Consider the following 21,936-nt stretch of genomic DNA (forward strand, 5'->3'; position numbering starts at 1 on the left):
CTGAATGTACTCCTGTGCCCAACCAGTACATTATGTAGTGGATGGGAGACATTGTCCAAGATGGCTTGCAACTTCGACAGCATCCCCTTTTCAGATACCACCGTCAGAGAGTCCAGTTCCATCCCCACAACATCACTGGCCTTACGAATGAGTTTGTTGATCCTGTTGGTGTCTGCTACCCTCAGCCTGCTGCCCCAGCACACAACAGCAAACATGATAGCACTGGCCACCACAGACTCGTAGAACATCCTCAGCATCATCTGGCAGATGTTAAAGGACCTCAGTCTCCTCAGGAAATAGAGACAGCTCTGACCCTTCTTGTAGAGAGCCTCAGTGTTCTTTGACCAGTCCAGTTTATTGTCAATTCATATCCCCAGGTATTTGTAATCCTCCACCATGTCCACACTGACCCCCTGGATGGAAACAGGGGTCACCGGTACCTTAGCTCTCCTCGGGTCTACCACCAGCTCCTCAGTCTTTTTCACATTAAGCTGCAGGTAATTCTGCTCACAACATGTGACAAAGTTTCCTACCGTGGCCCTGTATTCTGCCATCAAATACACTCTGACATAGTCATAATTGATACATGATATTCATGTTGAATTTATCTGTCATTTTGGGGTCAGTTCATCAATCAAAGTTTACTTCATTTACAAAAGATGACAGAATAATTCCAATGAGGACAGCAATCATTGCCTGACAACTACTTTATTTGTTAATTTCACTAATTATTTTGCACTAGTTTTCGACAGGTTTGTTGACTATCACATCACGTAAGCACGTGTGGGCATTCAGTGAATGTGAAGTGAGAGCCACCATTACTGTAGCTTTTTCCCATATCAAACAGGAGGTTAGTTTAATGAGAGCCTACCATTCAGAATGTCACAGAGACCAATTCTCCCAAAGCCTTTGTTTTGTTTTACAGGCAGGCTGACCGATCAGACTGCACCTACATTGTGCTGAATGGGCGGCTGCGATCTGTGATTCGAAAGGCTAACGGCAAAAAGGAGCTAGTAGGAGAATATGGGCGTGGAGATCTGATTGGCGTGGTAATGATTTCTTTTCCTTTCCTTTGTTGCCACACCTGCACAATATTGCTTGTATACCAGTTTAATGGACTGATTTGTTATCGCATCAGGAAGCGCTATAAATACAGCTGTCAGGTGGCCTCTCTGTGCTCTCTTGCAGATCAGGATATCCTAGATCAGACAATCTCACTAAATGCCTTTTGCTTTTCGCCATCCCAGCTGAACAGACGCAGTCAAGTTGCTGTCCTGCTTGCAGCAGTGCACAACACAAATAACTGTGAGGAAGTTGCTGCCATGTCTCTTAACTTCCTCCTGACCCATTTCACCTTTTGTGCTCAGCATGCCACTCCCATTGTGCTACAACCAGACAATATGTTGAATGCACCTCTAAGCTGGGAAGCCGCAAAGAGGGAAATGAAATTGTATTGGTTCTGACCATTAAGGGAAGGATAAAGTCTGCTAAAAATAAAGTCTGGGAAATAGTGGTGACGCTGTGTCATTAATGCCAGAAGGAAAGATGCATTTGTCTTGAGGTGTAATATGTGAAATACCAGGGATTTAAAAAGTGAAATGAATATCCCTTTATTTGAAGTCAACATCTATATTCCTTGGGATAGCTGGTAAAAATAATGCCTTTATATCTTGTATCGTATCAGTTTGAAAATTCTAACAACCAGTTCAAGGTGGTGTCTTTTGGATACACGGATGCAATTACACTGTAAATTACATTTCATTCCTGTCTTCAACCACATAGTTTCCTTACGGAGTACACATATACATGATGTATAATAATAATTGTTGTGAGAGACAAGCTGGACGGACTAGAAGGTTGTTGCTTGTCTGTCTCTGTTCATCTTTTGTAGCTTAAGCATCACTTCACGGGAAAATTTTTACTCTGGTTCAGGTGGAAGCCCTGACACGTCAGCCCCGAGCCACCACGATGCATGCTGTTCGTGATTCGGAACTGGCCAAGTTACCAGAGGGAACACTGAACAACATCAAACGGAGGTATCCTCAGGTGAGTGAGAAAATGGCTGATGCTTAGAGATTGAACCATGCTTTTCTTGATGTGCAAAATCGCACAGTGGATAATAATAACACCAAGTTCGAAGCTACCAAACTAAAGTCATACTTCCTTGTTTCAAGAAATCATTACTGTAGTTTACTCTTTTTAGTAGCATTAAATTTCAATTTGCATGTCTCACAGATACTGCCACTTTCTAAACAGGCAATTATCACTATTAAGGAGATCTGCCAGAGCACTATGTGGGGACAAGGCTGAGGGCTGGCACCTGGGTCTCCCGGTGTAGACACCAGCGAACAGTGTTGAAAGTCAAAGTAAATTTATTATCAAAGTATGTATATGTATATGTCACTGTCACCTTGAAGTTCATTTTCTTGCAGGCATTTACAGCAAAATGAAGAAATGCTATAGTTTATGTAAACTATAAATAACAAAGACTGACAAACAACCAATGTGCAAAAGAAGACAAATTGTGTAAATAATTAATATAGAAAATATAAAATACTAAGAACATGAGAATATTGAATCTATCAGACCTATGTCTGCAGATGTTACAAACCCTCATCATTGGGTCACACATCCAAGAGTGTCTGAGCTAAAGGCTCCTCATTCGTTACAGTGGCAGTGCTCCCTGATTAAGAATTACAAGAATAATACACAGTCATAGCCTGAGGGGGTCAGTTCAGTTCACATTATGTATTCATTTTATTTCTGAATTATTTAACTGTCAGAAGTCTGGACCTTTCACTCAAATTTCTTATTTCGTAATAACCTCACTGAGCGCATAAAGTACAAGAGGAAAATTTTACGGTGTATCATGACGGGAACTGAAAATGTCCTAACACACAGGATTACAATTAGAAATTCTGCAGCCATTTATGAGTCCAGTGCTTTTACTGTCAAACTGTGTGATTTGCAGGTAGTCACTCGATTAATTCATCTACTGGGCCAGAAGATCCTGGGCAACCTGCAGCAGGTGCATGGACCATTCCCAGGTAGAGTTTCAGACATGGGATCAGGGTTTGTGACACTTGTGTTCAATTGATTATGTTTGATTCCATTTCAACCATCTTGCTCAATCTCCTCCCTGCTTTTTCTCTCCCCCCCCCCGCACTCCACCCTTTCTTCTGTCTCCTTTTCCTGCTTCTCCCTCTTCTTCAACCCCCATCTCTTCCTTCCACATTTCCTCTTCCCTTCCTCTGCCTCCACCATCTCCACATTGCTTCCCAGATGATCCCAACTTATCAATCACTTGTCACTTTGATACTCTGTGATATTTCATCTTTTCTCTGACTCAGTATTCAGTTCAAAATTTTTTCGATAACCATCTCTTAATGCATTTTCAGTTCAATTTTCTACAACCCAGTTTATTTCTTTAGTGCAGACATTTCTCTGTTTCGGGTCTGCACTTTCTTTCTTTTCTCGTACTGTTACCACCATCCTTCAATTGCGTCATTATTTGTTCTGTCATTTAATTTTTTTGTGCTGTCCATTCCATCAGACCTTCCCCTTAGTTCTCTCAATCCACCCCCCTCCCCCAGCATCTTAAATCTGTTCCTCTCTTCATAGTTCGGATGAAAAGCTGGTCAATCTGAAGTGGTAACTCTTGTCTCTGTTTCTACAGCTGCTTCATGACCTTGGTATTTCCAACACTTCATAGAGTTGTGTTTTTGTAATCACTGCAGTCTTATCTGAGGAGACAGCAAATTCTCCCTGTGTTATCTGTACTCAGTGGGGGGAAGGTGTTCTTCGATGCTTACTGTTCTCCCTATCTTGTGTATAAGCCCATTGATATGATCAAGTGTTTGTTAGACCATTGGGATGTATGTCAACTGCTGCAGGGCAACAGGTATCTTATTCCATATGGAAATGCTCTTCTTGACTGCATTTCCAATTTGTTAAACTGTTCTGGTTAAGAACGTTTCACAACAATAAAGAACCTCTCATATTTTAATCCTTGTAAGAGAATACTTATGTAATAAGTTATACAGCTATACAGCCTTTCGCTCCAATGGGTTTATGCTGACCAAGTGCCCACCCAGCTAGTCCCAATTTCCTTCATTCAGCCCACATCACTCTAAGCCTCTCTCCTGTATGCACTTATGTAGGTGCTTCTTAAATGATAACAATTCTACCTGACTCAACCACTTCCCCAAAAGCATTTTCTCATCGCCCTCTGCATGGAAAAGTTGCCCCTCAAGTCTCTTTTTAAATCTCTCCTCTCTCGCCCTAAATCTATGCCTCCTAGTCCTGGACTCCCCTACCCTGGGGAAAGAACTGTTATTGTCCACCCTACCTGTGCTTTCATAATTTTAAATATTTCCGTAAGTTTGCCTCTCATTCCCATATATTCCTGACGTTAGGGACCTTGACTGGTAACATCCTCCTGAGTTTTTCTGCACTCTTTCCGGTTTATTGTAATGTTCCTGTAACAAGTTGATCAAAATTGAACACCATGCCCCAAGTGCAGCCTCACTAGCAACTTGTACAGCTGCAAGATAATGTCCCAATTTCTGTTCTCAGTGCCCTGCTTTGTGATAAATGCCTTTTTCACTACCCACATGTACCACTTCCTTCCTAGAATTGAGAGCATTCTGACAGGCTGCGTCATTGTCTGGTATGGGGGTGGTACTGCACAGGACCAAAAGAAGCTGCAGAGGCTTGTAAATTTAGTCAGCTCCATCTTGGGTACTAGCCTACAAAGCACCCAGGACACCTTCAAGGAGTAGTGTCTCAGAAAGGCAGCGTCCATTATTAACGACCCCCAGCACCTAGGGCATGTCCTTTTCTTACTGTTACCATCAGGTAGGAGGTACAGAAGCCTGAAGACACACACTCAGCGATTCAGGAACAGCTTCTTCCCCTCTGCATCCGATTCCTAAATGGACATTGCACCCGTGAACACTACCTCACTTTTCTTATATATATTATTTCTGTTTTTTGCACAATTTTTAATGTATTCAATATACGTATACTGAAATTGATTTATTATTGTTATTTTATTTTTTTGTTTTCTTCTTCTATATTGTGTATTGCATTGAACTGCTGCTGCTAAGGTAACAAATTTTACAACACATACCGGTGATAATAAATCTGATTCTGAATCGCTCTCCTTGGATTCCATAGGACCTAACCTCCCAAACCAGCCTACCACATGAGACCTTGCCAAATAATGTCCAAATAGACAACATCCACTGCCCTACCCTCATATACCTTTTTGGTTACCTCTTCAATAAACTCCAAAAAGGTTTGTCAAGCTTGAATTCCCATGTGCAAAGCCATGCTGAATCCTCCTAATCAGACTCTACTTATCCAGATGCTGATGGATCCTGTCACTCTGAATCCCCCCAGTAACTTCCTCACTACTTTTGTCAGTCTGACTGGCCTTGAGTTTCCTGACTTGTCCTTGCCACCCTTTTTAAACAACAGAACATTAGCAACCTTCCAGTATTCGGGGACTCCACCAGTAGTTAACAATGAAGCAAATCTCTGCAAAAGCCTCCACAATTTCCTCTCTGGCCTCCCACAAAGTCCAAGGATGTACTTGGTTGGGCTCAGGAAATGTATCTACCTAAATATGTGAAAGGCTACAAATAGCTCCTCCCTTGTAATATAAATGTCCTCCAGAACATCTCCACTAGTTTTCCTCAACCCTTGAGCAAACATGATTTTCTCAGTAAACACAAAGAAAATCCCACACATTTAGACATAGACTCAAGACGTAGGTGATCCTGCTGATCTCTAAGGAGGTCTTCTTTCTCCCTAGCCTCCCATTTACTCTTACCTACCAGATGCATCCTGTTTATGATGACTCACAAACTCACCCTGTTTGTGAGGGAGGTGATTTTTTATTCGATATAAACAAATATAAATAAGGCATCGTCTCATTCCTGATATAGTGCTGATGGCGGAATAGGCTAGTAATGTGTTACCAGAGTGCCTTCAGCCTCTGATGATGAGCTTTCATTTGTTTATTTCAACACTAAATATCTCTACAAAACACCAAAATATACTGTATATATTTTTTTGTTTCCATTCTTTTCAGGTTCAAGCTTGGGACTTTCAACAGCTAGCAGTGCTGATGTAACAAACCCAACCAGTAACCTTTCCACCGTGGCTGTGCTTCCTGTCTGTGATGAGGTGCCAATTGTTGCCTTTGCCATGGAACTGATGCATGCACTCAATTCAATTGGTTAGTGTGAGTCCCTTACATAGATGTAGGAAGGAGAACACTAAATTCTTTGGCTTTGTAAATTCAGAAAGTTTTAGATTTTGAAAGAAGATCACCAACAACGCAAGTTTGAGAAATACTGTGACTCAAACAAATGGTCATTTTGGACCCTAACCTTAGTTTCACTGTGCCTGTTCTGTTTATTGAATGCCAGTTTGCTGAAGTGAATACTTTCAGGACAGCGTGCTGATCTGCCTCTTTGTGTCAAGGCTCCCAGTTCCTAATAGTAGTTATAAGAAGGGAATTTGAGAACTGGTTATTTCCAGTAAGTTTTCATTACTTATCATGATGCTCAGTGCCATACTGTGGGAGCCTGGTAGAAGGCTGTCCATTGGCACCGTGGCTTGTACATGAAGAAACATGCCTGTACTGTCGCCTGTGAAAAAAGGTTAGCATTAAAGACTAAATACTAATTTGTACTCTTCTTAGTGTGAGTACTCCACTTTTTAACTTGTTGTCCACGTAGAAGATGTTATAGCAACCAGAACAAGGGATTGCAGGCAAGTTTCTAGCAATTCTATCCAGCACTTAGACTGGGTCTGCAATTTTTGTAATGAAGAAAACTTTGCAAGAAAATTAAAATAATTATAACCAGGATGTGCTGTTCTACTGAGAGGCTGGGGGAATTGGCAAGAAGGATATTTTGAGCACCGCAATTGATGTAATGTTTTACCAGCAAATTGCTTTGCATGGCAGTCATTTATACCATTTACAAAGGCATTAACAATTGCTTTAAACTACTGTCTTTATGATTTGATAGGACCAACTTTGCTGATGACCAGTGATATCATTAGGCAGCGACTGGGCGCATCAGCATTGGACAGGTAAGAAAGCTGTACGTATACACTACAGGAATACTTCTAGCTACTGCAGCTAGAAGTTGTGGTTTAATTAATACTTGGTGAGATCTAGTATAAATAACTTGATAGAATTATAAACCTATTAGGTTACTAGTGAGCAGTGTAACCCAAAATAATTTGCGCATGACAAAACATTTACGTTTTCATTGTCTTTGACATATGCATTATGTTTCCTCTTGGCAGAGTTGGGAAGGGCTTCAAACTTTCTTATTCTAAATTTCTCCTAAGAGATGTATAGGGTTGAATCTCAGTCTCCCTGGAATTCTCCAGTATTTCACTGGTATACTACTTCTCTGATCCTGCACTCGGTCAGATTTCACTAAGGTTTAAATGAGAAAGGGGAAACTTTTTTAAAAATAATTTTATTCTAGTTAAGTCTTCTGAGTTTTAACTAGGTTCATTGATATGCATGTAATAATTCTTATAAAATGAATTTTAAATATTGTTAATTGTTTAATCATAAATTGTTATTATAACTATTATTATAACTATTGGTAACATTCTTGTTTAGTTGTGGTATCAAGATCCCTGCCAGAGAGTTGAGCAAATAAATTGGGCTTTGTTTTGAATAGGAGCAGAATTAGGCCATTTGGCCCATCAAGTGTGCTCTGCCATTTCATCGTGGATAATCCAATTTTCCTCTCAGCCCCAATCTCCTGCCTTCCCCCAACCCCCCCCCCCCCTTATCCCTTCATGCCCTGGTCAGTCAAGAATATCAACCTCTGCCTTAACTATACATAAAGCCTTGGCCACAGCTGCCTGTGGCAAAGAATTCCACATATTCACCACTCTCTGGCTAAAGAAATTCCTCCTCATCTCTGTTCTAAAAACACACCCCTCTATTCTGAGGCTGTGTCCTCTTGTCTTAGACAATCCCACCATAGGAAACAGTCTCTCCACAACCACTCTTATCAAGGCCTTTCACCGTTTGATAGGTTTCAGTGAGGTCACCCCACATTCTTCTGAATTTTAGTGAATACAAGCCCAGAGCCATCAAACACTCTTCATATGACAAGCCATTCAATTCTGGAATCATTTTCGTGAACTTTGAATCCTCTCAAATTTCAGCATATCCTATCTAAGATAAGTGGCCCAAACCTGCTTACAGTACTCCAAGTGAGGCCTCACCAGTGCTTTATAAGGTTTCAACATTACATCCTTGCTTTTATATTCCAGTCCTCTTGAACTGAATGCAAACATTGTATTTGCCTTCCTCACCACAGACTCAACCTGCAAATTAACCTTTAGGGAATCCTGCACAAGGACTCCCATGTCCTATTGTACCTCAGGATTTTGTATTTTCTCTCCATTTAGAAAATAGTCAACCCTTTCATTTCTTCTACCAATGTGCATGACCATACACTTCCAGACACTGTATTCTATCTGCCATTTCTTTGCCCAACCTCCTAATCTGCCTGTCTTTCTTGCAGCCTCTCTACTTCCTCAAAACTACCTGTCCCTCCACCTATCTTCATATTATCTGCAAACTTTGCAACAAAGCCATCAATTCCATTATCCAAATCATAGACGTAAAATATTAAAAGAATCGGTCCCAACACAAACCTCTGTGGAACACCACTAGTCACTGGTAGTCAACCAGAGAGGCTCCCTTTATTTTCACTCTTTGCCTCCTTGCCAATTAGCCACTGCTTTATCCATGCTAGAATCTTTCCTGTAATACCGTGAGCTCGTAGCTTGTTAAGCAGCCTCATGTGTTCATGAGTAGCACCTGTCAAAGACTACCTGAAAATCAAAGTACACAACATCCACTGTTTCTCCTTTGTCTATCATGCTTGCTATTTCTTCAAAGAATTCCAACAGATTTGTCAGACAAGATTTTCCCTTGAGGAAACCATGCTGGCTATGGCCTATTTCATCGTGTGCCTCCAAATACCTGGAGACCTCATCCTTAATAATCGACTCCAACATCTTCCCAACTTCTGCCTCTCTCGCTTCTTGAAGAGTGAATTTTGCATCTTTTGTTCTGTCTTTTCACTGAGATTAGTGCACAGCATGGAAAGGAGCTCCCTTCAAGCAATCTGCTTCATGGAGTCAAACAGCACAGAAATGCCATCGGTCCACTGTGTTCATGCCCACGCCCATCACCAAGTACTTAACCACATTTATCCCATTTCAGCGCACTTAATGGATAGATGTGTATATATTGGCAATTCAAGTGCTTGCCTATATTCATGGGCTGTTTTATTAACTCATTCCCTCTCCCAATTAGATTAGTTTTACTAGCTTCTATACAATTTGAAAGCTTGCTGTGGGCATGCAATTGTATGGAAACTATAAACAGTAAGTTACACAGCTGAGTATTATCTACACTTCAAAAATTCAAACACCCACTATTTCTCTTTTCTGAAAGTGTCTGGGATACGTGATAACCCCATGAATGTACAGTGTGATAATATAAAATAACTAAAGCACAATAAATAGAAAATCTTAATGACTAATACATGTAGAGCAATATTTCCCCCAATCTTGTTCCTATCAACACCCACTTATAATGAATCATAAATCATTCAAATGTTCTGGTTGGAATTTACTTGCTCTATTTACACTTGTTCATAAGAATCACTCTGGACCTCTGCAGAGACATGAATCCATCGCATTTAGTAAGTGATGAAGTGTCCCCTGGTGATCGTGCCCTTTGTGCTCACTTTCAACTCAGTGCCTGACATCAGAGTCCACGGCTCCTCTGGCTATGCATTGTCTATAGGCTTTGAACAGTTAGTTTGCAGAGCATGAGCTTTCCTAATATTGCACCCTGAGCAACTAGCGTCTTTCTATACTATTACAGCATCCATGAATATCGTCTCTCAGCTTGGCTGGCCCAGCAAGAGGACATACATCGTATTGTGCTGTACCAGACTGACTACAGCATGACTCCTTGGACCCAACGCTGCATTCGACAAGCTGACTGCATCTTGATAGTTGGACTTGGAGATCAGGAACCCTCCTTGGGACAGGTAGCACGAACTCTTGCTTAATATTTAATTATCAAACCTGGCTGATTTCCTTTAATACGTGTGTGTGTGCTTAATATGCTATGCTGTTGTCATCAACAAGTTAATGAAGAGAGCCTTTTGGCTGTAGTGGCAAAGAAACATGGAAACAGAACTACAGGAAGTGATGTAGAATTAACAAGATAGTGTTACAACCATATGTGAAAGAGATTAAACATGACACTATTGACCTAGTGGTTTGGAAGTGTTGTCCCATGAGCTTAAATTCAGGTTATATTCTGAGACAGCCCCTGTGGATCACAGGCAATCATTGAAACAGATGCTTCAAACCAAATAACCATGTCTATATTAATGCCATTTTCTGGCAGTAGACCTGTATCTCTCTGCTGTCTAAGCACCAGTCGAAATTTCCTTTAAAAATTGTAATTTTATGTGGCCCTATCACTTTCTCTTGTCTCAGGTACTCACCCACCAGATCTCCTTAAAAACTTTTTAAAAAGCTGGCCCCTTAGATTTCCTTTGACTTTTCCTGTTGCCTTAAACCTGTGCCCTCTACTTCTAGACTCCCATGCCCTGAGAAAAATGTTCTGCCTATCATATCCATGCTTTTCATAAATTTGTAAACCTCCAAAGATTGAGAATGGCTTTCTTCTGTTCTGGTTCTGTGAGGTCTGAGGTGGTTGATGAGAATTTTCCACAGTTGGGGCAAGAGGTGACTGGCAGTGAGATTAGTGAACTGCCATTCATGCAGGGCATCTGTATTGTCCCTATTGCATGGCCTGATGTGCTCTGTAGCTAAGTGTTCCTTTTTCACATTGGCAGAGAATCCAAGAGTGTGGGGAATGTTACGTTTCTTTAGGAGGGCCTTGAGCACTTCACCTGATCTTCTCCGTCCATCTGGTAATATCTTTATGTGACAGATCTTGTAACAGAGGTGGCATTTTACGAGATTGTTATGAGGCACCTGAATGATGAGTTGCCCCTGCAGAACTGGTGGAGAGTAACCAGTACTTAAGGTGTTAGCCTGAGAGAGGATACTTGATCTTCCAATGAACTTGGGAGATATTGCAATGTTGCAACTAAGGTAGATTCAAATTGAACCAAATTAACTCCTTCCTTGTTCTTTTTAGAGACTATTTTGAGCAGCAAATGAACGCTGCTTTTAAACAACCATCTGTAAAGGTGTTTTTTTTACCACAGTTAGTGCTATTTTTTAACTAAATGATTGGCAGTAAAAGATTCATCTGAATGACAAAAGCATGTGGTGCACTTTTAACAATAGCCGGTAACTCTAACATAAACCTGTAGCAACTGCAACTTTTAAGGACATATAGCAACAGAAAATCATGTTTTTTTTTTACCATTATCTATCAGAAAATCAGGTGTATGCTTAAAATAATCAGAGTTTAAAATCTTTGGTCAGATCAGCACAGTAGACGGAAGAGTTGTGAAACTCTGCAATGTCTCCATTTGTTGAGCATATTTCCTCTTCAAAGTAAGTGTGGTGGTTATCCTGAGCCACTTGATTAAGCTTTGCTGATTTGACCACTGATTTCCCAATGTTGAAATGTTTGATAGAGTTTTTTTTTAAATTCTTACCGAACTTGGCTTTCTTTATATCTTCTTTTCATATGCATGATATTTCCATTTTGTTTTTTTTATTTTCACAAGATATTTGAAACATAATGTGATTCACAGTAATGGTATCTCAGGCCATTGCAATCTAGTAACCAGAACATTTGAAAATCCAGCATCTCATCAAACAGTGGCAGCGCAGAAAAAATATGCTGCCAGATGTGAAATAAAAATTAAGAAAAGTTGTGGTCAATTTCAACCTCCCAGAGGGAGTGAAAGCCAAATCAGTAACTGTGTTTCTTTGACTGTAAAGCTCCTCAACATGGACAGATAATGCCTTAAAGGTAATTATGTGTGTGTTGCCTTGAAGGTAATAATCACTTCGCATATCCTCACCTGTCTTAATAGCATTGTGTTTCTGCCCCAGCCACTGTCCTGAAACATTATTGTCAAAGTTACCTCGGACATAATATGTGGTCACATGTGTGCAAATCATTCCTCCTTATGTTTCCCATCTGTCATTTGATAAATTGACTATATGTCCTTCCCTGTGAGGCATTCCACTGACACCCAGCTGGTTTTAGTTAGCCTACCGAAGTGTAGTTATAGAATCGTATTTTAATGCCTTCCTGTACCTGTTGTTAGTTCTGCAATGTCACTGTGGTGAAGAAGTAGCTACTGTTTAAGGTCTAGCTGGACTAATAATCACTATCATGTTTCTGTTTCCTTTACCTCTTCCTTTGCTATTTTAGGATTAACTTGCAGTTTCCTCAATTCACATCCTTGGGCTTAAAGAAAACTTGGCAATCACTGAAATGTATTTAAACCGTTCTGCCTCTTTACTAGCGTGCAGTGAGATCCCAGAAGTTAAAAAAAAGATCATGAACAACCTATTGATCTGTCTTTAGTGATGTTGATCAAAGGTTTAATGTTGACTAATATGGGGAAGAGGCCCTTGCTGGTCTTTAAATTGGGTTATGGGATCTATCAAAATTATCAAAGGGCATGGGCATGGTCTTGTTATAATGTCTTATTCAACCAAACAATAAATACTCTTCAGTTATGCATGGTACCTTTTTAACTTGCATCATTTTTGACATGTTAAAAGATTATTATTGAAGGAATTCTCTCATGCCATTTTCACGTTAGCACATTGCAACGAACACTGTGCAAAAACGGCAGCTCAGTGGGAAAACAGGCATCATCCATGCTTTCCCTCCCACTATCTTATTTTGTTTCTTCCCTCTTATTCTATACTGATTGAGGGTCTCGTTCTGAAATATCCACTGTTTATTCCCCTCCAAAAATGCTGCCTAACTTGCTGAGTTCTGCCACCATCTTGTGTGTGTTGCTCAAGATTTCCAGCATCTGCAGAATCTCTCGTTTATTATCCTCACTTTGTTGTGCAGTTATATCTTGAACTACATTTTTTAGTGCAAATGTATTTTACTGCTGCCTTACAGGTGCTGTGTGTGCCTTGTGCTGCGTATGATTGTTGGTACCGTGTATTGCACCTTGACCCAGAGTAATGCTGTTTAATTTGGTTGTATTCATGTGTATTCATGTTTGCTTAAATGACAATTAAACTTGCCCTTGAACTTTTAAGACATCCTTCCCTATTATCGGCTCACTCTTAAGTGTGTCATGGATAAATGCAATATTTTATATAAGCAGTTTGGATAGTCCACCAGGGCTGCCTAATTTATACTTCCACAAGGTTGAGCAAAATAAATCTGTTTGCCTGATGAGCAATACTCACATCCTGCAAACGAACAGAATCAGGAACAGGTTTAATATCACTGGCATATGTTGTGAAATGTGTTGTTTTGTGGCAGCAGTACATTGGAGTACATAATAATTTTTTAAAACTATAAATTACAATAAAAAATAAGACCATAAGATATAGGAGCAGGATTAGGCCATTTGGCCCATCGAGTTTACTGCACTGTTTCATCTCGGCTTATCCAATTTTCCTCTCTGCCCCAATCTCCTGCCTTCTCCCCATATCCCTTCATGCCCTGAAACTACCAATGTCTGCCTTAAATATACATAAAGATTTGGCCTGTGGCAAAGAATTTCACAGATTCATCACTCTCTGGCTAAAGAAATTCCTCCTCATTTCCATTCAAGAAGGATGCCCTTCTATTCTGAGGGTGTTCTCTGGTCTTGGACACTCCCACCATAAGAAATATCCTCTCCACATCCACTCTATCAAGGCCTTTCACCATTCGATAGGTTTCAATCAGATCACCCCTTGTTCTTCTGAATTCTAGTGAATACAGGCACAGAACCATCAAACGCTCTTCATATGACAAGCCATTCAATCCTGAAATCACTTTGAGGAACCTCCTTTGAACCCTCTCCAGTAATACAATAAAAAACATTAAATTAAGTGGTACAAAAGAGAGCAAAAATAGTGAATTATCGTTCATGGGTTCATTGTCCATTGAGAAACCTGATAGAGGAGGGGAAGAAGCTATTTCTGAAACGTTAAGTGTGTGTCTTCAAGCTCCCATGCCACCTTCCTGATGGTAGCAATGTGAAGAGGGCATGTCCTGAGTGATGGGAGTCCTTAACAATGAATGCCACCTTCTTGAGGCATCACTTTTTGCTGAGGAGGTGGTGCCCATGATGGAGCTGGCTGAGTTCACAACTTTCTACAGTTTTTCCTGATCCTGTGGAGTTGCCCCTTCTTACAGACGATGATGCAACCAGTTAGAATGCTCTCCATGGTACACCTTTAGAAATTTTTTAGTATCTATCGATATACAAATATAGTGATATCGGTAGACTTGGGTCATACGTGCAGATTCCCTTTAAGAAAACAGAATTGTGGAAGCCAAGCTGGTCTGCAAGTACAATTGGAACTCAGTGGGTTCAGATCTCCATTTTCAACTATCCTGCTGGTGAATGTGCAGTCTTTGGAATAGAAAATTAAAGACCTCAGAGCAAGATTACAGTACTAGAGGGACATCAGAGACTGTTTTGTACATTGCTTTACAAAAACATAGTTCACCTCCGCCATTTTGGATACATTGCTGCAGCCAGATGGTTTCACTATTCAGCATAAAGACAGGGCACCTCAGTCTTTTAAAGATGGAGGAGGTGGAGTATGCTTTATGATTAACTCATCGTGGAGCACAGACTTGGCGGTTCTGTCTCAGTCCTCCTCTCCTGACCTCAGATACACAGCTGTCAAATGTCATCAATTTTATCTGCCAAGGGAGTTACTGCTATCATTCTGGTAACCACGTACATTCCACTTCAGGCCAACATCAGGCAGGCACTGGAGAAGCTGAGCACCTTAAATAACAGTGACGAAAAAAGCACGTCCTGATGCCTTTCCTATCAATGTAAAGGATTTTAACTAGGCCAGCTTGAAGTCCTTGAACAGCTACCACCAACATATTACCTGTGGAACCAGAGGAGCCAACACTCTTGTCCACTGTTACACCATCATCAAGAATGCTTACCATGCCATCACATGCCCACACTTTGGACAATCCAATAATCTGCTTGTACTTCTGCTTGCAGCGTATAGGCACAGACTAAAGACCACATCACCACTGGTAAGGACAAAGAAGGTGCAGCCAAGGGCAGCAGAGGAGTGCTTATAGAACTGCTTTGAGTCAGTAGACTGGACAAAATTCAGGGATTCATATTTGAATCTGAATGAATACACTACAATTATCACCAACTTCATCAACACCTGTGTGGACGAGAGTGTGCCTTCAAGAACCTACCAGACATACTCGAAGCAAAAGCTGTGGATGAATCAAGAGATTCATAGTCTGAGGTCTAGATCTGTGGCATTCCAGACAGGCGATACAGAACTATACAAGGCCAGGTACAATCTTTGAAAGGCTATTTTAAGGGCAAAAAAGCTATTCAAATTAAAGGTAGAGGTGGAATCAGATGCACACCAGCTCTGGACAGATTTGAAAGCCATTATTTCCTACAAGGCTGTATGAATCATCTGGTGAGCCTGTAATCTCTGTCTGCGAGGCCGATGTCAGAGCATCTTTCAAGAGGATAAACCCTTGCAAGGCTTCAGGCCCAGGTGGTGTAGCTGGCAGGGCATTGAAAACCCATGTCAACCATCTGGTGGAAGTGTTCAAGATCTCTTCAATCTCACTGCTGCAGTCAGAAGTTCCCACTTGCTTCAAGAGAGTGGCAGTGAGAGCAGGGTGAGATGCCTCAACAACTATTGCCCAGTTGCACTCACGTCTACTGCGATGAAGTGCTTTGAGAGGTTGGTCATGGCCAGAATCAACGTATCTAAGCAAAAATCTGGATGCTGCAACTTGCCTATCACCACAGTAGGTCTACAGCAGATGCAATCACACAGGCTATCAACTTCACCTTGGATAAATAGCAGTGCCTATTTCAGGCTGCTGTTTATCGTTTGCAGCTCAGCGTTCAACACAAGCATACCCTCAGTTCTAATCAACAAGCTCCAAAACCTGGGCCTCTGTACCTCCCTCTCCAGCTGAATGTTTGATTTCCTTACTGAGAGACCACAGTCAGTGTGGATCAGAAATAACATCTCCTGCTTTCTGACAATCAACACTGATGCACTTCAAGGATGCATGCTTAGCCTACTGCCCTGCTGTCACTACACCTGCTACTGTGTGGATATATTTTGAATATGAATCAAAACTAGCTACACTTTGCAAAATAGCTTATTAGCTGTAAAGTGCTCTGGGATATCCTGCAGGACATGAAAGGTGATGTATAAATTCACATCATTTTTCATGCAAATAAAAAAGACCTTGGAAGCTTCTTACCTCTTCTTGCTCTACACACACGGGAGTTCTCTTTATACACATATATCTATCTCCATAAGAAGAAAGTTAGGAGGTTGGAGAACTTGACTGACAACGTTCCAAGAGGAAGTTGGTCAGAAATCTAATTTCGCATGCAGTTCCTTTGATCTGAAAATTTATAAGTAAATGTCTGGTGGAAGCAGATCTCTTGCTCTCTTTTTGCACTATTTGTTTAATTTAATTTTGTGCATGTATATGTGTGTAATTCTGCTGAAGTTGAGCTCACTGAATAGTGCTCCCTTCCTCCTTAACCTTGTACCAAACAGGCTTTGAAACATGTCCAATAAAACACACTGCTTGCCAGTTTATGTAGCCAGAAAGTAAAGGGTACTCCTTACTCTAGATGGAGATATCTACTATTTCTCTCTAATTCGTGTGTGTACTTTAGTATATATTTTCTCAATGTGTATAAGACCCACTGTGTATTGATAAAAGAACCAAGCAGTGTTTCTGAATTTAAAACGTTAGAGTTTGTGTGAAGACACATCGAACAAAAGTTCAAACCAGTGTAGCCCTCAGGTTGTGTCGGCTGCATAAGTCTAGGGAAGACGGTGTCTGGCCCCACCAAACGTATGAGATTGAGGAGCCAAACCTCCAGTTTGTGTGGATGCTGCGTGATGTGTTCCCATTACAAATCAGTACCACGACCTAACAGCCAGTACACCATATGCAATTAAACGATTTAGCTTTATAATTCTTAATTTGACTGAAGGGTTAGTAAAGTAAAACCAAAAAAAGGGCCCATTTCAATAAAACATCTAATGAGCACAGTTGGAGCTCACAGTTTCCCTTCCGCTGGTCCCCTCATCGATTTCCCCGGGCTTCATCGACTCCCGGCCCCACTTCAAGTCCACTCCTTTCTGGTGTCTATAACCTCTCCTTTCAGGCATCATCTCTCCCCATCTTCTGCCAAACAAAAGACCCAGATCACCTTGGTCTCAGGCACACAACAAGAAAAAATACTCCCTTCATTAAACGGCGTACATTCCAAAGCCCCCATTATCTCTAGCCATAACCCAATCACTCCTGCTACAGAAAGAGCATTACATTAACAGTGAAACCTTTCCCAGGGTGATGCACCAGTTTTTCCTTATCCAGTGTTAGCTTGTTTGGACAACAGCAGCAGTTTGCACTTGTGCAATATCTTTAACAAAGGAAAATGTCAAAGGCAATTTCTGAAACCATAACCAAGCAAAGTGCTTGCTGCTACTTGGAGGAATGACTAAAATCTCGGTCAAGAGATTCTGCTAGAACTTCACAATTGCATTTTGAAGTTCAAATCAGCAACACTACAAAGCATTGTGACGTTGTATAAAGAGCTAATTGAAAAATACAAAATGTTCATCTTTATTCAGAGTTTAAAATATCAAGTTTATTTTGAACTCTTGCTGTTCCATACAGTACTTAACTAGGCTTTCTGACAATTCATATTCAACAAACCGCAACACCAACTGAAAGATTTTCTCTTCTCTGCCTTGGAACCTGACGTGTTTGTGTCCTGTCTCTGCAGCTGGAGCAGATGTTGGAGAACACAGCAGTGCGAGCACTGAAGCAGCTCATCCTTTTGCACAAGGAGGACGGCCCTAGTCCTTCCCGCACTGTCGAATGGCTAAACATGAGGAGTTGGTGTTCGGGGCACTTTCATATCAAGTGTCCTCGCAGGATCTTCTCGCGCAGGAGTTTCCAAAAATTGGTAATGTTGTTCTGTAGTCTCATCTCCTAGCCCAGTGTGAAGTTACACAGAAGACTAAATGCAATTTGTGTTACTGAGGAACTTCGTAATTGCTGAGAAATGCCCCTGAAGTAGTTTCAAACAAAAGTCTAGACATGCTAGGGGGCACATGTTGGAGCACGTAGTAGCATGACAGTTAGCGTGACACTATTACAGATCAGGGTATCGAAGTTTGGAGTTCAATTCCAACCTTCCTGAGAGTACGCTGGCTTCCACCAGGTGCTCTAGCTTCCTTCTGCAATCCAAAGACGTTCCGGTCAGTGAGTTAATTGGTGTTTGTAAATTGTTCTGTGATTAGGCTCGGGTTAAGTAAATGGGTTGCTGGGTAGTGCAGCTCATGTGGCCAGTAAAACCTGTTCTGCACTGTATCTCTAAATAAAATAAAATAAAATTTAAAAAAAACAAGATGTACTTCATTCCCAGTGCTCACCAGTTCGGCATTTCAGTGTCAGAAGTATGAAGGGAGCTGAGTTTGGAAGGCTGAGGGCCAAAGAGTGGTAGGGGAAGCAGAGCTGGTGATGGGAGTTGGGTACTGGTGGGGAAGGTGATGGGCTTAGTCATCTGGGTGGTCTGAGGTGAAGACAGGTCACCAGAACAGACAAATTGGGGCTTTAAGATTGAGGCTGCAGTCAGGCTTGGGATGGGTGGGCATGCGGATGAGGACATAACAGGGGTTAGGTTGACCTGTGGTTAGCTGGAAGCCTTAGTGAAAACAGAATAATGAGATAACTAATCTGCTGAGTGAGAATGTGGATTTAGGATTTGAGGGTGTTGCTGAATCAGCACTCTTTTGTCAGCAGTGCTCATGGAATTGGGATGTAAGTAAAATTGAAATAATTTTCCTTTTTTTAGACTGAGCTATATGAAAAGGTATTTCAGAAACCTGTAGACCGACACAGTGACTTCTCCCGATTAGCCCGGATCCTAACAGGGAACACTATTGCTTTGGTCTTGGGAGGAGGAGGAGCCAGGTAAGCTACATTCTGCATTCTGTCATTGCTTTTCGCTTGTAATACTGCAATCTGCTGGAAACATCTGTATGGATAACATCCAAATCTAAGTATTTCACCTATACCTTGGTACCTATTTCAATAATGAATCAATGTACCATTTCATGCATCGTTAAGGATAAGCACAAACAATCAAAAATAATAGCACATACCATGTGGTATATAATCCCACAGCCCCCTCCCCATGCTTATATTGAGCTTTACCCTTACACATTTGGATCACACTGCTGCCCTGGTGATTATGCAATATCTTTGCCCAGCTTGAGCCTACTGTTTGTTTCTATAGAACTGGGCCAGGATGAAAATCAAGAAAATATAAAAACTGCTAGGAATTTGAAATGGGAATAGAAATGTTGAAAATAAAATGTAGGCACCATCTCTGGAGAGAGAACTTGATGTCTAAGGGAAGGGAATTAATCTAACTCATGAAAACATTAATGCTGTTCCTAAGAATTGCTGTCTGGCCTACTGAGCATTTCAATCACTTTCTGTTTTTATTTTTAAAATAATAACTACAGTAAAACTGTGGTAATCTAGCACGCTTAGAATTTTGTTACCAAAATAGCAGTGTCTCAAGTTTCAGATGCTGCCATAATGTACTTTATTATTTGTTAATTTATTTATGGTAATATTATTTTGTGTTTTGTGTATGAGTTTACATGTACTGTGTTGTGCTCGTTGGTCCAGAGGCACATTGTATCATTTGGCAGTATACATGTGTATACTTGAATGACAATAGACAACTTGGAACTTGATATTTATGCTCTAATGTCATTTAATTAAATGTTCCATAGTAAGTATTTTTTCCAAAGAGCCTAGTAAGTTTAAATGGAATGTCAGAAACAGATACAGTTGAGATTAAAGGAAGGTGGGACCCAGTGAATAGATGGGGATCATGGGAAGCAGTGCCAGTTCAGTAGAAAGAGAGTGTAACAAATATTACCTGTTGAGCAAGATGCATCAGGATTGCTCAACAGTTGGTTAATGGATTATCGGAATTTTATTGTTTGTTGCTTGGAAGTAATTTCAGCAATTGTAAACTTTGAGTTGCTGCCTGTTGGAAGCCAGATCGCAGTGTGATGGTTATTATTTCACCCCCCACCCCCTTCCACCTTACCCCATTCCCTCTGTATCTATTCCTTCTTTATCGGCCCTTCTTCCCCCACTCTCCTTCCCTTCCCTGATCCGCCTTTCATCTCTTCATTTGCACTCCAACTCTTTCTCACTCATTCATCACTTCCCCTCTGACTCCGCCTCTTTCACCACCACACCACCCCCTTCCACACGCACAGGGGATGCTCACATGTTGGTGTACTGAAGGCCATGGAGGAAATCGGAATCCCAGTCGATATTATCGGTGGAACCTCCATTGGGTCATTTATCGGGGCGTTGTACGCAGAAGAGCGGAGTGCAGTGAGGACCAAACAGAGAGCAAGGGAGTGGGCAACTGTGAGTGCTCTGAACTTTGAAACTTATTTATTTATTGTCAAGTACAGGGATGAATAAAGGAACAAACTCATTTGGCACTTTAACAAGCAGCTCATGGGTTCTAATGTAAGGAACAAAATCTTTTATTCCCACCAGCTACCTTTCATAAATAGCACATGTTAAGATATTGAATTACCCAGTAGCTCTGGAAATTCACAAAAGTCAGTCATGTAGAACTGAGTACTGTCATTACCTCACTGCACAGTGATCTGCATAATTCCCTGTTTGATTAGTGAATAGCAGAGCACCTTAAATTGTGTGGCAGCAGTGTGGTAGGGGTCACTGACATAAAAACGTTGGGAACCCCTGGCCTTGGCTAAGTGTTAGAGTAAACTGCAATGCTTCCCAGCCACAGACTATCATTTCAATGTTCATGTTTTAGACTTGCTAACTTTTGGAGAAAAACTGACTACTTACCCTATCTGTGCACCCCCCTCTTCATAATTTTATAAACATTTTTAAAGTCATCTTTCAGCCTCCTGTGCTCCAGTGAGAACTATACGAGTTTATCTAATCTCTTTATAACTAAAGTCTTCCACTGTAGGCAACATCCTAGTGAATCTTGTCTGCACACTTTCCAGCACAGCTACATTCTTTCCATTATGTGGTGACCAGACTACACGCAATATTCTAAGTGTAGTTTAACCGATGTGTTGTACAGCTGCAATATGATGTTTCACCTCTTAAATCATAATTCCTATGAAAGTGCACCTGTGTTGCCATTTTCAGGGAACTATGCTCTTGTGCCGAATGTCCCCGTGTACATCACTGGTTCCAAGATCCCCGCTGTTTATTGTACATGCTAGCCAGTATTAGATGACCCAAAATACATTACCTCGCACTTATCTGGTGTCTCAGACTTGCTTGGTAAACTGCCAAAATAGGCTTAAGAACTGTTCTCGCCAAATATGTCTACTAGCTCTCCACTCTGCTTTGAAGAATCTAGACAAGAGCAAACGCATGATAGACGACTGTTTATCAGTTAGATCTCAGTGTTCAATACTATCATCTCCTCGGTATTAATCAGCAAACTTTGGTTGACTAACTAGTGTCACAACAACAGCCTTGCACTCAATGTCAGCAAGACCAATGAACTGATGATGGCTTCAGGAAGGGGAACTTGGGAGAACACATGTCAGTCCTCAGTGAGGGGCTTAGCAATGGAAGAGATGAGCATTTTCAAGTTCCTT

The 21,936-nt window shown here is 41.0% G+C and overlaps 1 protein-coding gene across 8 annotated transcripts in view; it reads left to right on the forward strand.

Moving 5' to 3' along the window:
* The window catches only part of pnpla6 (patatin-like phospholipase domain containing 6), a 196,591-nt gene that overhangs the window by 121,454 nt on the left and 53,201 nt on the right, over positions 1-21,936 (forward strand). For all 8 annotated transcript variants that reach the window (XM_072248096.1, XM_072248099.1, XM_072248098.1 and 5 more), the window contains 9 exons: positions 926-1,049; positions 1,933-2,046; positions 2,972-3,047; positions 6,098-6,244; positions 7,044-7,107; positions 9,950-10,118; positions 18,027-18,209; positions 19,101-19,219; positions 20,551-20,707. In XM_072248096.1, the coding sequence (XP_072104197.1) occupies positions 926-1,049; positions 1,933-2,046; positions 2,972-3,047; positions 6,098-6,244; positions 7,044-7,107; positions 9,950-10,118; positions 18,027-18,209; positions 19,101-19,219; positions 20,551-20,707 (1,153 nt within the window). The remainder of the gene's footprint in view (positions 1-925; positions 1,050-1,932; positions 2,047-2,971; positions 3,048-6,097; positions 6,245-7,043; positions 7,108-9,949; positions 10,119-18,026; positions 18,210-19,100; positions 19,220-20,550; positions 20,708-21,936) is intronic.

This window comes from Mobula birostris, chromosome 32 (assembly GCF_030028105.1).
Source record: "Mobula birostris isolate sMobBir1 chromosome 32, sMobBir1.hap1, whole genome shotgun sequence".
Classification (NCBI taxonomy): domain Eukaryota; kingdom Metazoa; phylum Chordata; class Chondrichthyes; order Myliobatiformes; family Myliobatidae; genus Mobula; species Mobula birostris.